Raw genomic sequence first — 12,304 nt, 5'->3', positions numbered from 1 at the left:
TGGGAGGGCTTTATCTAGCAGCTAGGTTATGTACTTATCTGCACGTGATCAGGATTACGTCAGAGATCATGATCCCAAACTGAAAATCGGTATAGTAACAGAGGGTTATGTGGTAACTCAGTTACGTATTATACCAGGAAGGCACGGAGTACATAACCTTAGGTTCTCAAAGAAATGACGCTCGCATTTTCTCGAGAAGCTTCATTATTTGAACATCTGATGTTTGTTTTTAGATTTTCCAAGCTTCATCCAAATCATTACTACCATAGAAAGTTGATAACGGCATCGTCAAGAACATCAAGAAAACAATCTCATTAGCTTACAGTCGAGGTCGCTCTTCAACTTCCTTCCAAGCTTCATCGAAGCCATTACTGTTGATATATCGATCTGATTTGCCCGGTTGTGAGATAGAATCGATAACTGCCAGGTTGTGTTCAGCGCAATGAAGTCTTCGCATTGAATTCCACGAGTACTCACACATATTTCCAATCTTCAACCACATATCCTTTTGAATCATGAATCCGAGCTGAGTTGCTCGGTCCTCGAATGGCTTGCAAGCCTGTTCGCCATTTGCAATGGCCCGGAGGAACTTTACAGCATGTCCGTCATCCTGAGGATCGGATATACCAACGGCGAACAAGTCCTCCCAGTTCCTTGTGATGGGATAGTCTGTGATCTCGTTTAGGTACAGACGGGGAGCATGCCGAGAGACATAATTGACCAAATCAATTCGAGACTTCATTTCGAGAAGTCGAGCTTTGGACTTAGGGCTGATCCACGGACAGGACAGGAAGACAGAAAAGTATATCGAGCAGTTCAAGCTGTGCAGGAAGAAAAAGTCGAATTTGATCCTTTTCGTTGGGCGTTGAGAAGCAGCTATAATGTACGCTATACCAATCAAAGATCAGCATCATCCAATCAGGAGTTTATTCGGTAACCATACCATTGGTGTTGATCATCTCGGCGACCTGCTCTGGAAGGGTATCTTCAGAAACAGTGTATTCGCTCGCCTTCTGGCACATCTCCTTATGAGCCCTACGAAGCGTTCCGTCGAGTATCTTGTGACTGTCAGACCACTGTGCGCTCTCTGCCAACGTCCGGTCTTGACCAGCTTCGTGAACCAATTGGGAGAGTGGCTTTCCCTTCCTCAAGCCATAGCCACCCGCCGCTTTTTCCGCGCCTAAGAGGAATGATCGTGGCCAGTCCTTGTGAACAGCCGCTTGGGCAAGTGCTTGCGCCACTATCGCGGGCTGATTAAATTCGATGCCGAATCCGAGATGGATAATAGGGTGAAGCACTCCTGTTGAAATATTAATATATCATGGCAGTACGCTTGCATTGTCAACACTATACCAGAAAACATCCGGATCAATAAATCATCCGCATGCTCGTCGCCGGCGAAAAGATGCTCGTTGACAACTGACTGCATCCCCTTTGCCGCGATTTCCCGTTGAAAGTATTCCAGGAAATTTGGGTAGTGTTCTTCTTTCCCTAGGTAATCTTTGAATTGTTTCTTCTCCAACAGTTCATGTATGACATCCTCATTCGTTGGTTCAACGGGTCTTTGATAACTATGCCCTCGCTGGTAGGCATCTCGAAGAGAGTCAGGGGCAGCACCCAATGAAAACAAGGTAAGTAGATGGTGAACGATGTGGTCTAGTATTCCGGGCGATATCATATTAGAATTTACCTAATAAATTGCCAATACCTGGTCCTAGCAGCACTCACTATGAAAGCCCTTCTCGTTGAAAAAGATATGATGCGACTCCATGTCGCGCTGCAGCAACTCGCTGCCCACGCGAGCCGCATCATCTCTCACTTGGTGATGGAATATGCCGGCATCGGCCGTGGACAGCTTGATCGTCGTTCCAGTTGCCATGCTGGCCGCCGATCTCCCTGGGCTGATGATCACACTATTTAGGAGCCTGAGGCGATGTTGATTAATGATTCGATTCTGGAGAACTCTAAACATATAAGTAGAGCGAATACGGCTTGTCGGTGTGCCTGCCGCGTTGTTACAGATGGCAGGACTCGGATGAATCCGTCAGGTTCTGTGGTCTTGGAGATACAGGACTTCCTCTGCAGATGCTTGTGACTGATGAAGTGAGGCTCAAAGGCACGAGACTCCGAAGGCATCACAGGCAGCCGTGGAATGCTGCCTTAGGTCACGCTTACTCGATCATTGGCACTCTCCAGGCCATTACGTCATCTCGCTCGTCTCGCACATCACGCCGATTTCAGGGTCCAAGTCCAATTTCCCGCCTTTCCTAAATCGGTCGCCGATCGACCGGAAGCGATGATACCGTCCTGTGCATCTCCCGCTCCCCCTGCAAAAAGCGTTCCTGGCAGAATCTACTCCTACATCGAGTATCAATCTGCATCGTCGCAGAAGCATGCTTAGATCAGATTGATTAATCTGCATTAATAATCCTCATACTCAAAGTGGGAACCGTCGTGGCGTACCGGATGGATCAAAGTTTGCCATGGATCCGTCGCATGCAGTGAGGGGCATACCTACTGTGTGAAAAGACACAAGTCTTGAGAACAGTTTCAACAGAGTTTCGTAGGGCAGTTCCCAAATGAGGTACGCAGGAGGCAACTATTACTTGATCGAGGAAAGCGCGCTACCCCAAACAGAACTTTAATTTCTGGGTGCGGCAAGTACTGTAACTTGCACCAGCCAATTCCATCTTCAACATCCAATTGCCAAACTGTCAGGAAGCCACATCCGGCCGAGAATGGAATGGCCATATTAACCGACTGATCGGAGAATTAGCCGAATGGCGGGGCACGGATGATTATCCGGGCATTTCACGTCGTTTTGACGGTGGGGGAATATCGGACTGCTCCTCTCCGGCCGCAGTCCCAACCCGGATTTTGCATGAGCCAGATTAGAAATCCGTAGACAAGATGAGGAGGACATGGGAGAATGGAGCTACCAGAGCCACAGAAGGCTCCAGAGGTCCTTACCAATGGCCTATATGAATATCGGGCCTGCCCCTCTAGTCAATGGACGTAGATTTCCTTGCATCCAAGACCTCTTTGAATAGCGAAAAGTGTGAACATTGAATCCAGTTTCTCTAGGACAATTCAGTCAATATGTCGCTGGGAAAGACCGCAAAGCTCAACACCGGCGCTGAGATTCCGTACGTGGGGAGATGGCGGTTCGATGGTTGGGAATTCTGAGTTGACTGTTTTGCAGTCTGCGTGGCTATGGTACCTGGCAAGCGAAGCCGGGCGAGGTTGGCGAGGGTGTCTTCCAGGCCTTGAAGGCTGGATATCGTCATCTGGTGGGTTCAATTGCGTACTGTCTTGAGGGACATTGAATTGACTCAATCACTATCTAGGACCTTGCTCGAATGTATGTGATAAGAAAACCTGCATCCGTCTCACGTAGCTGATAAGGTGCCAGCTATCAAAACCAGCGTGAGGTTGGGCAAGGTATCCGGAGGGCAATCCAGGAGCTGGGCATCAAGCGCGAGGATATTTTCATCGTATGTTGTAGTTCTTTCGGTTGGTGCTTCTTTCGCTGACAGTTGAACTTTACAGACCTCGAAGCTGTGGAACAGGTATGTTCCGGACACGCAGAAAATCTCCTGCAATCAAAAGCTGACATCTGCAGTGAGCATCGTCCTGACCTTGTCCCGCGTGCTCTGGACAACACATTGAATGAGCTGGGCCTGGACTACTTGGACGTAAGTCAACCCGAACATCGAACTGAATCTTCACATTTTGACACGTCTCCAGCTCTACTTGGTGCACTGGCCCGTGGCATTCCAGTCGAATGGGGATATTGCCAATCTCGTTCCCAAGACCGAGACTGGCGATGCTCACCTCGATGATAGTGTCTCACTCGTCGACACGTGGAAGGGTTAGACTCCAAACCTCTAGTGCGGAACTTTACGCTTACAACACCTCCAGCCATGATCAACCTTCCCAAGGAGAAGGTCCGCGCCATTGGTGTGTCCAACTTCACTGAGGAGCACGTATGTGAACCCGAGCCCAGAGTCGACTCTCCTTATGCGACTGCTGACTTTGTCTCCAGCTCGAGGCCATCATCAAGGCCACCGGCGTCGTTCCGGCAGTCAACCAGATTGAACGCCATCCTTACCTCCCCAACCCGCCATTGATCAACTACGCCAAGGAGAAGGGCATCCACATCACTGCCTACTCTGTACGTGTCCCACCCACAAACTTCCATAAACAAGCACATCCCTAATAATACACCGCCAGGCCTTCGGCAACAACCTTGTTGGCGCTCCTCTGGTCATCACTCGTCCCGAGGTCAAGGAAGCCGCCGAGAAAGCCTCCCAGCGTCTCGGCAAGACCGTCACCCCGGCGCAGGTCGTGTAAGTGAAGCCCTCCCACCCCACAAGACCCTCCCCATCTCACTAATAATCTTTTTCAGTCTTGCCTGGTCTCAAATCGGCGGCCACAGCGTCATCCCCAAGTCCGTCAACACCCCCCGCATCCAGGAGAACTTTATCGACATCGAGCTGGCCCCGGAGGAGATCTCCCTGGTCGACTCGCTCGCAAAGGACGCGAAGCGCTACAATATCCCGGCCGGTTACAAGCCTACCAGGTGGCCCATTAACATCTTCAATACCCCGGAGGAGCAGGATCCTAGCTTCCATAAGGTTATCCTTGGGAACTAAAAAAAGCCCCGGGTATGTACTGGGTAAAAAGCGAGGATTAGGTATATACAAGGAAAAAGGGGGGGGTTCGGTAAATATAGATAGAACGGAATGAACATATTCATGCCTCCATTTGCTGTCACAAGTCTCAAGGAATCCCACGAACGGTGCATTTTGGTCATATGCCGTCTAGGACCATCTCCGTAGGTCTATGATAATACATTCATGCATCAAAACAGATACGGGTCATCAGTCTATTTATTTCCGAGAGTAACCCAACTCCCGCATAGCTTCCCTCCGACGTTGTTGCTCCCGAGCAATCTTGCGGAAGAGAGGATGATGCTGCGCCTTCTCTTTGAGCTGTTTGTTGCGTGACTTGTTGTACTCGACGTACGCCATGTCCTCGCCACCGGCGAGACCGCTCAACGTCGCCGCGCTGCGCTTCACGCCGGGCCCCTGCTTCTTGGCCTTGCCGCGGCTGCCGGGCCCGCCAGACCGCTCACTGAACAGGTCATCTGTAACGTGCTCCACCTCCGCAGACGTTTCGTTCTGCAGCATGACCTCCTGGAGCAGCTCGCGCCGTTCGGCAGGGGTGGAGTAGGCGAGGCCTTCCATGTTCTCGATACCCTGGAGGTGCGTGATGACCTTAAAGGCGTAGCCCTGGTCGACGAGGAATGCTTGCCGCTTGGACGAATAGTACATCTCGTCTGTGTCTTTGGAGACGAGCGAGTAGAAGAATGCATTGAAACCTTCGTCGTTCCGTCGCTTGGCTCGGAGGATTCGCCCAAGACGCTGCGCCTCCTGACGACGGGATCCGTAATGTGATGAGATCTGGATCAAGCATGTGGCCTCTGGAAGGTCAAGGGACGTATCTCCAATCTTTGACAGGAAGATCGTGTTGACCTGTTCATTGTGCTGGAAGTTTTCCAAAATCCGCATGCGCTCATTCTGCGGTGTGCCACCGTAGATGTAGGCCTTGCCCAACTTCAGCGCATACTTCTCCAGGGCGTAGACGTTGTCCGAAAAGACGATGATCTTATCGCCTCGTTTCTCGTGATAGTCAATCAGGAACTGGCAAGCCTGGAATTTGCGAGGGTTCATAATGTACAATAATGCTGCCTTTCTTGACTTCTCTCGCATGTACTCGGAGTAGAATTCTGTCGTCATCGGACACCAGACTTCTGCACATTGCACCTTGGCGATGTGACCCTGGTCCGCCAATTCCATCCAGTTGGCCTCGTACAGTTTTGGACCAATCAAGAAGTTGAGGTCCCTGATCTTGTCATCCTCGCGAAGAAGGGTCGCCGTCAATCCCAGCTTTGACTGGCAGGCGATAGCTGAAGTCACATTTCGGAACATATTGGCCGGCACAACGTGGACTTCATCCAGAATCATCAATCCCCACTCCCGGGATTGCAGCCACTCCATCATCTTCTCCGCATCGTGCGACCGGGCCCTTTTCTGCGAAACCATGGAATACGTTGAGATGATGACGCCGGTCGATCTCTTGAACTTCTCCTTGTTGTCCGAAGTGAAGATCGCGATATCATCCGGATCAATGTTAGACCATCGCAGGAACTCATTCCGCCATTGCACTACAGACATGGAGCTAGTGCAGAGGACGATTGTGCCTTTCTTAATGGTGCAGGCAGCGGTAATGCCGACCAGCGTCTTGCCTGCGCCGCAGGGGAGGACAATAATGCCACTCTTTGCGCGGCCATTACCAAACATTTTGCTCAGACTCTTCTCCTGGTAACTTCGAATCTGTACGCTAGGCTTCAGATCAATATCCAACGTAGGGTTGACCTCGTCGTTTCGAAAGTCATATTCTTCGAGCGCCGGACAACCCATAGCCTGACACCGATATTTTACAGTTTCGACAGCCGTGTTTGGAATTTCAAAGCTGTGAACCTGCGCTTGATCGTCATCGTCGTCCTCGTCCCGAATTGTTGCCAAGAGGTCATCCTCTTTCTGCGTCCCATTTGCGGAAGCGTTGGCATCGGCCGTCTGCTGGGATGCCTGTTTTACACTTGCGGCATCTTTAGTGCCGGGAATCACAAGACCAGACATCGTGGGAGCCGCTTGTTGAGTAATGCCCTCTGCCCCTTGTATTCGGTGACTTCGAATCACGTCGTCTTGAAGAAGCTTCTGCAGCATTCCTGGGTCCGTGCTCTCCACGTAGAACCGGTTGTGCTTCAGCACCACCTTGATCTTGCCAAAGGACTTTGTGAATTCGATGATGAATGACCGAATCTGGTCTGGAAGAGGTGTCTTCGACAACCGATCGAGGAAATGGACGATATCTCCCGGTTCCAAACCTACTGAAACTGCAGCATACAAACTGTTCATCGTGAGGCGGTACTCATGGAGATGCGTGGGACGAGACAACGGCTCGGCGATGGTGGTCAGGAAATCCTGAGCCTGGGATGCTAACGGCGAGAAGCTCTCTAATGTAATCGTGCCTTTTATTGGCTCGATCCACAACGGGCGATTCGCATGATCTGGCTTGAGTGGAAGCGACGAAAAGTCCTTGTAGCCGAAATTAGGGTCTTCTTTTTGTATCGCACTCTTCTTATTCCTGCTATATGACTGTAGCGAGAACTTTTCTACCACGCCCTTGAGGCTCTCATCGGGCTCTTCGTAATCGGAATACTCATCACTGCTCCCGATACTCTCTGTGCTGCTGGGAACGGGGGTCGGACGTTTCGACGCGCGCGCCGAGTCGGCCTCTGGTGCTTTGCGCTTTGGAGCCATGTCCGAGGTGGCGACGTGTCGCAGAAGACGCAGAGGGCACAGAGCGCGAGGACGGACGCCTCAAATGGAGGGACGCTAAGAGACTGCCGTAGGCCTCGGACGGCAGCACCACCAAGCAAAGCAAGCAAGAGGATGACGATGCCGAAGAATACTCGGCCTATTCCCATTGATGGTGGTTGAAGATGCCTCTCAGCCTCCCAGACCGGCATTCAGGGTTAGGATAGTACTCAGACTAACCGCTTTTGGTTAGCCCAACCGTTTCCGGTTAGTGCAATTTTGAAGATCCAAACGTCACTCTCCGAGGTTCTTCTGCTTTGAAGATTCTCAATAACTCATCTACTTGCTGTAAAGCCAACATTGGCCAGTAAAAATGAATACGGTCAGTTTGTTATCCTGAATTGGACGATTTCTGGGTGTTACTGACATTGAATGTGCACAGATACGGTCGACGTGGTAAGCTGAGGTTAAACATTGGATCTACAAGGATACTCATTCATCTTTCTGCAACTAGGATCGGATGGGGCGCCCTCTGTGTCGGTAAGTTCTGCAAACAAGTGAATGCAATGTGATAGATCAGGAATCCCCCAATCCGATTTTCTGAGCTTCAACACCTAACTTAACCTATCTCCCAGCCGGTGGCGGCGCCTATTACTTCGCGAAGAAGTCCATCAATGCGGATCGCGCTGCTCGATACGAGGCCGAGATGAGGCGTAAATCGCAAATGGCAGCTATGGAAGCTGAGGATCGACGAAGAGCTGCGCAGGCGGCGGGAGGCAACCGAGACGTGACCGGCTCTCCCAGTTCCGAGGCGAGTCAAGACCCTGCACCGACGCGACACGAACCAGAAACGGAAAGGGAAAAGGAACTGGAAAAATCAAAATACGAGGCATCGGAACCTTTTCGGCCACCCCGCGGTAACCGGTTCAGCTGAAAGATGATGTACGTTTTAGGACGATGGTCCAAGTGTGACCCTATCCATGTATTATTTGTTCTATATACTGCAATCAGAATCATGCCCGGTAACCAGTGTCAATGAATTCCGTTCCCCCAAACGCCTTTGAAAATCCATTGCGATGTTCGAATGGATCATGACGGCAATCTCCGAGCCAGCAGATTATCGATATACGGGTATCCTCGTCACTTGCCATGAGAAATGCAACGTGATTGCAGCCAGTATATCCGGGCCCGTTGGAAACATACGCCAATAGGTAGCAGGTATGGTATAGGCCCTGGCGTTCGCTGGCTTTCTGTCTCGTCTTCGGCGAGAATTCTCAAAACAGTACCCGGATTACTCGGCCATCACCGTGCATGGAAACAAAGCGGGGGGTGTGAACGTGTTCTAGTGACTGTCAGCAAGCATCATTCGTTCAAATGGTAATTTGCCGCTCACTTGTTATGATGCGAAGAGCTCGTGCTCTTCTCCCTCGAACTCTCAAGGGCAGGAGGAACGAACGGAAGCACGACCATCGAGACCAGAAAGGACAAAGCGGCCATGCGGCTCGCACGGCTGTCCGGGCGCGGTCGATGCGCGGAGAAATGCCGCACGGTAAACCGAGAAGACAGTGCAATAGCCGCCATTATTATCGCTTTGCTGACACAGATCTCAAAAAGTGCTTCCGGCAAGAGCCGCAACTATTCGATATAGTTTGTGGATGGTCGTGACTTTGACTTCAGAAGAACCTATGGACCAAAGCATCGTAAGTTTCCAGGCAGTAAAACTGGGAACAAGCATGTCTTATGACTCGCATCAATTGCCGAGCACCACATCCCTCCAGATGATCACGTCGTCGCGGGAACCCTAAACCGACGATGGATCACGGCCGGGGAGAAATGGTTATGTAAGCGCGGTTGTGGGGTCTGCGGGGCTCTCAATGCTGCTTAAAATAGGGATCAATGCGAATTGTGATTTACCCTGGCTTTGGAAGAAACAGGAGACGTAGCAATTCAGGATCTTAGATGCTCAAAACACTGAGCTGTCCATGGAATAGCAGACAGTTCTTTGATTGACAATGGGTTGAAGCAGAGTAATAATCGGTGGTGCCTGAGGAATTTGGCATAAAGCCCTGGATTGGAGTGGACCTAGGGAACTGGCCAATGGGAATCCTCGGATTACCAAGCACTCAAGAACCCTGTCAGATGAGGGGAGCACTTTCGGCGCCGACTGCCGAGAGAAACCCGTGCCGCCTCAGGCAGCAATGCGGAGCACATTCATCTTATTCCTATTTGGAATAGTTCACACAAATACGTTTATTAACCATATTCGGTGCGTAGCTCCTCGAGCACGTGATATTCAAAGAAGCTGTGCGGGCTGCTGCGACTTTGCGAACCTGCGACGCGAGGCGCTTGACAGCAGGTCAATGCTGAATCGCAATCGCCATCATGGCCGCTCACCAGTTGGCCATTGCAAAGGCTGCGTTCTCCGCAAGCCTTTTGCGGCCTGATCCCACGTCAGTCTCCAGAGAAGAGATCGCCGAGTTCCACTCGCGGCTAGAGAAGGCGCTGTCGCGCTGTAACCGCAACAACATCCAGGTCTGAACTAGTCTTGTCCCGTGGTATTCCCGGTCGAGACGTGAATACTAAATTCTGCGTGTTTTGCGCGATTAGAGTTGCAAGGATTGGCTACTCCAATACGTGGTGTCTTCGTCTAACAGAGCCGGTGGATTGGGCAAGTTTCTCGTTGCATTGTCAGAGTCGTTCAACGGCCCGGACGGGCAAACATCAGCAACCGATTCCAGACCATCTGGAAAGCGCAAGAGGCTTCACGTCCTATACTTGCTGAACGATGTCCTACACCACACCAAATACCACTCAGAGAGAGACTCGAGTACGTTCGTGAATTTCAGCACAGCGTTGCAGCCCCATATCGTCGAGCTGCTTGCGCTGGCTGCCTCCTACAATGATCAGAAGAATCCAAAGCATCACCGTCGCTTAGGGCAGCTTCTCGATCTCTGGGCGGACTATGGGTACTATGGGGCTGAATATGTGGAAAAGCTACGCGAAACGGTGAAGAATCGGCAGTCGACCGTTGCGACCAAAAAAGCAGACGGTGCCTCCTCAGGCGAAGGAGAACAACAGAAGGAATCGCAAAGAAATGCACCCTATATCATGCCCGGCACCCATGGAGATCCATCGACACCCTTCTACGATCTCCCCGCCGGTAACTTTATTCCTCATATCATCCCTGGATCACCGGTTCCCATTCGCCCAGATAGAGTCAAAGCATTGCAGCTTCATGCAGGTCCGGCAGACGGAAAACTGGTGGATGCAGTGAAAAAGTTCCTCAAGGAGGCAGACAGGATTTACGATCCCAGCTCTGCCGCCGCTGATGAGGACGTCGACATCGACATTGACGAATTGGGCCAGACGATTATCCGGGACAGGAAGACGGGAGAAATTCTGCATGCGGATACCTATTACGGCTGGTCGCGCGATTTCTGTGAGCAAATGAAAAAACGAAAAAGAGAGGATGGCCACCGAGGGAGGAGTCAGAGTCGAGACGAAGGTGCCCGCAAACGTCGGCGCAGTGATAGCCGAAGCAGCGACGATCGAAGGTCCCGGACTCGGTCCCGCTCTCGGAGCCGTCGACGCCGCCACTCGAGCTCTCGTTCGCCCAGTCCGACACGCCGGCGCTTTCGGTCGCGGTCCGAGTCGTACTCTCCCCCTCCTCCCTCTTTTCCACCTCCTCACCGAAATTCTCAATTACCCCCGCCGCCTCCCGACTTCCGGAATCAGGTCACATCCACTCAGAATCACCATAATCAACAACAACATCCGTGGTCTCAGCACCCTCAGCAGCCTCCGATGCCACCTCCTCCCCCGCCTCCAGACGGTGTGGGCGTCCCCATGCCTCCAGGTGCGGCGGGTTTCCCTCCACCATATCAGTCATATCAGAATCAACCAGGGGCCCAGATGCCCCCGAATCCATATGGACAACCCCCTCCGCCATGGAGAGCACCCGGTGGATTCCATGGCAATAGGAGCGGTTGGAGATGATTTTATAATACAGAACATGAATTAACCAAATTTTTGAACAGTGCATTCATTGTAACTCCAGGCTACTTATAAAAAGGTTGCTTTTGAAAGAAAAAACATAGCATCAATACTTGTTAAAAGAATAATAAGCCAGTACCACGTCCGTCATACATGGCCACCATCAGTCTTCGCATACATCTGCATTCACGCCGTTTCCGACCTGAGAAAGCACAATCAGTCATCAGCATCCGAAGTCTCACCTAGCTCGGCGCACAGAACTTGGCACTTACTAAGACACTTCCCGAGCAGCAAGTGACTTTACCAGTACAGGTAGAATCAAGAGCATCATTAGCCATTTCCATACCTGATCGAATTCAGTCATTGTCATTCGTCACAGGAAGGGAATGGGAGAACTCACAAGAAAATTCCAGGTCCCAGTCAGTGACCAAGCGCTTAACTATCCCCAGCAAGCTATGGGTGGTTGTGGTTCTGGCGCTTTCTTGACAGCACTTCCGCGTGGAGCCTGGCGAGCATACCGTCTTCTTTCCGGCCAATGGACCGGTGGCTGGGGCAGACTTAGTGCTTAGAGAGGAATCGGAAGCTATGGCCGTGGAAGTCGAAGCCTGCGCAGCTGTGGTCGCTGCTGACAGGTTGTTGACCGCCGGAGTCGCGCCCACAGCTCGAGGGACCTTGGAGTCGGATGAAGGATCGGATGAATCGCTGACAGTATCCGTCAGGTCGAAGACGGTGCCCGAGGACGATGTCTGTGACGCCAGTCCTTCTGTGAGCGTTTTGTCGGGCCAGTCATGGGAACGTTTCTGTTTGATCTATTCCGTCGATACTGCTATAGGTGTTACTGTACTCACCTGATCCTTGGGAAGCGTGGAAGAAGACGGGAAGGCAGCCGTGGCAGCATGAGACGCGGAAGAAGAGTGCTCGTTTGT

General features: G+C 51.4%; 7 protein-coding genes across 7 annotated transcripts in view; 3 read left to right on the top strand and 4 right to left on the bottom strand.

Annotated features, from left to right (window-relative positions):
* Positions 1–319: 319 nt before the first annotated feature.
* Positions 320–1,879, bottom strand: VTN49DRAFT_5188 (uncharacterized protein; the record flags this gene model as incomplete). The annotated part of the gene is made up of 5 exons (XM_069413217.1): positions 320–420; positions 478–888; positions 944–1,300; positions 1,354–1,656; positions 1,729–1,879. The coding sequence occupies 5 exons, from the start codon at positions 1,877–1,879 to the stop codon at positions 320–322; spliced, it is 1,323 nt and encodes a 440-aa protein (XP_069267107.1).
* Positions 1,880–3,099: 1,220 nt separating this feature from the next.
* Positions 3,100–4,655, top strand: VTN49DRAFT_5187 (uncharacterized protein; the record flags this gene model as incomplete). Its single annotated transcript, XM_069413216.1, has 11 exons — positions 3,100–3,146; positions 3,203–3,290; positions 3,348–3,361; positions 3,413–3,494; positions 3,550–3,569; positions 3,623–3,695; positions 3,748–3,871; positions 3,922–3,986; positions 4,046–4,174; positions 4,234–4,349; positions 4,409–4,655. The coding sequence occupies 11 exons, from the start codon at positions 3,100–3,102 to the stop codon at positions 4,653–4,655; spliced, it is 1,005 nt and encodes a 334-aa protein (XP_069267106.1).
* A 237-nt stretch (positions 4,656–4,892) lies between these two features.
* VTN49DRAFT_5186 (uncharacterized protein) lies at positions 4,893–7,388 on the bottom strand (the record flags this gene model as incomplete). Its single annotated transcript, XM_069413215.1, has 1 exon — positions 4,893–7,388. The coding sequence occupies one exon, from the start codon at positions 7,386–7,388 to the stop codon at positions 4,893–4,895; it is 2,496 nt and encodes an 831-aa protein (XP_069267105.1).
* A 370-nt stretch (positions 7,389–7,758) lies between these two features.
* On the top strand, positions 7,759–8,319 carry VTN49DRAFT_5185 (uncharacterized protein; the record flags this gene model as incomplete). The annotated part of the gene is made up of 4 exons (XM_069413214.1): positions 7,759–7,767; positions 7,828–7,841; positions 7,900–7,925; positions 8,021–8,319. The coding sequence occupies 4 exons, from the start codon at positions 7,759–7,761 to the stop codon at positions 8,317–8,319; spliced, it is 348 nt and encodes a 115-aa protein (XP_069267104.1).
* A 368-nt stretch (positions 8,320–8,687) lies between these two features.
* On the bottom strand, positions 8,688–8,966 carry VTN49DRAFT_5184 (uncharacterized protein; the record flags this gene model as incomplete). Its single annotated transcript, XM_069413213.1, has 2 exons — positions 8,688–8,727; positions 8,779–8,966. 2 exons carry the CDS (start codon positions 8,964–8,966, stop codon positions 8,688–8,690), a joined length of 228 nt encoding a protein of 75 aa, XP_069267103.1.
* An 801-nt stretch (positions 8,967–9,767) lies between these two features.
* On the top strand, positions 9,768–11,381 carry VTN49DRAFT_5183 (uncharacterized protein; the record flags this gene model as incomplete). Its single annotated transcript, XM_069413212.1, has 2 exons — positions 9,768–9,917; positions 9,993–11,381. The coding sequence occupies 2 exons, from the start codon at positions 9,768–9,770 to the stop codon at positions 11,379–11,381; spliced, it is 1,539 nt and encodes a 512-aa protein (XP_069267102.1).
* Positions 11,382–11,594: 213 nt separating this feature from the next.
* Positions 11,595–12,304, bottom strand: part of VTN49DRAFT_5182 (uncharacterized protein) — a gene marked incomplete at both ends in the record, with an annotated part of 1,838 nt that continues 1,128 nt past the window's right edge. The window contains 3 exons of the mRNA XM_069413211.1: positions 11,595–11,620; positions 11,683–11,724; positions 11,779–12,141. Of these exons, the coding sequence (XP_069267101.1) occupies positions 11,595–11,620; positions 11,683–11,724; positions 11,779–12,141 (431 nt within the window). The remainder of the gene's footprint in view (positions 11,621–11,682; positions 11,725–11,778; positions 12,142–12,304) is intronic.

The sequence above is a fragment of the Thermomyces lanuginosus genome, assembly GCF_041956635.1.
Source record: "Thermomyces lanuginosus strain ATCC 200065 unplaced genomic scaffold VTN49scaffold_32, whole genome shotgun sequence".
In the NCBI taxonomy this organism is placed as follows: domain Eukaryota; kingdom Fungi; phylum Ascomycota; class Eurotiomycetes; order Eurotiales; family Trichocomaceae; genus Thermomyces; species Thermomyces lanuginosus.
Note: the sequence above shows the minus strand (reverse complement) of the source record. Positions and strands in the feature narration are given on the sequence as shown.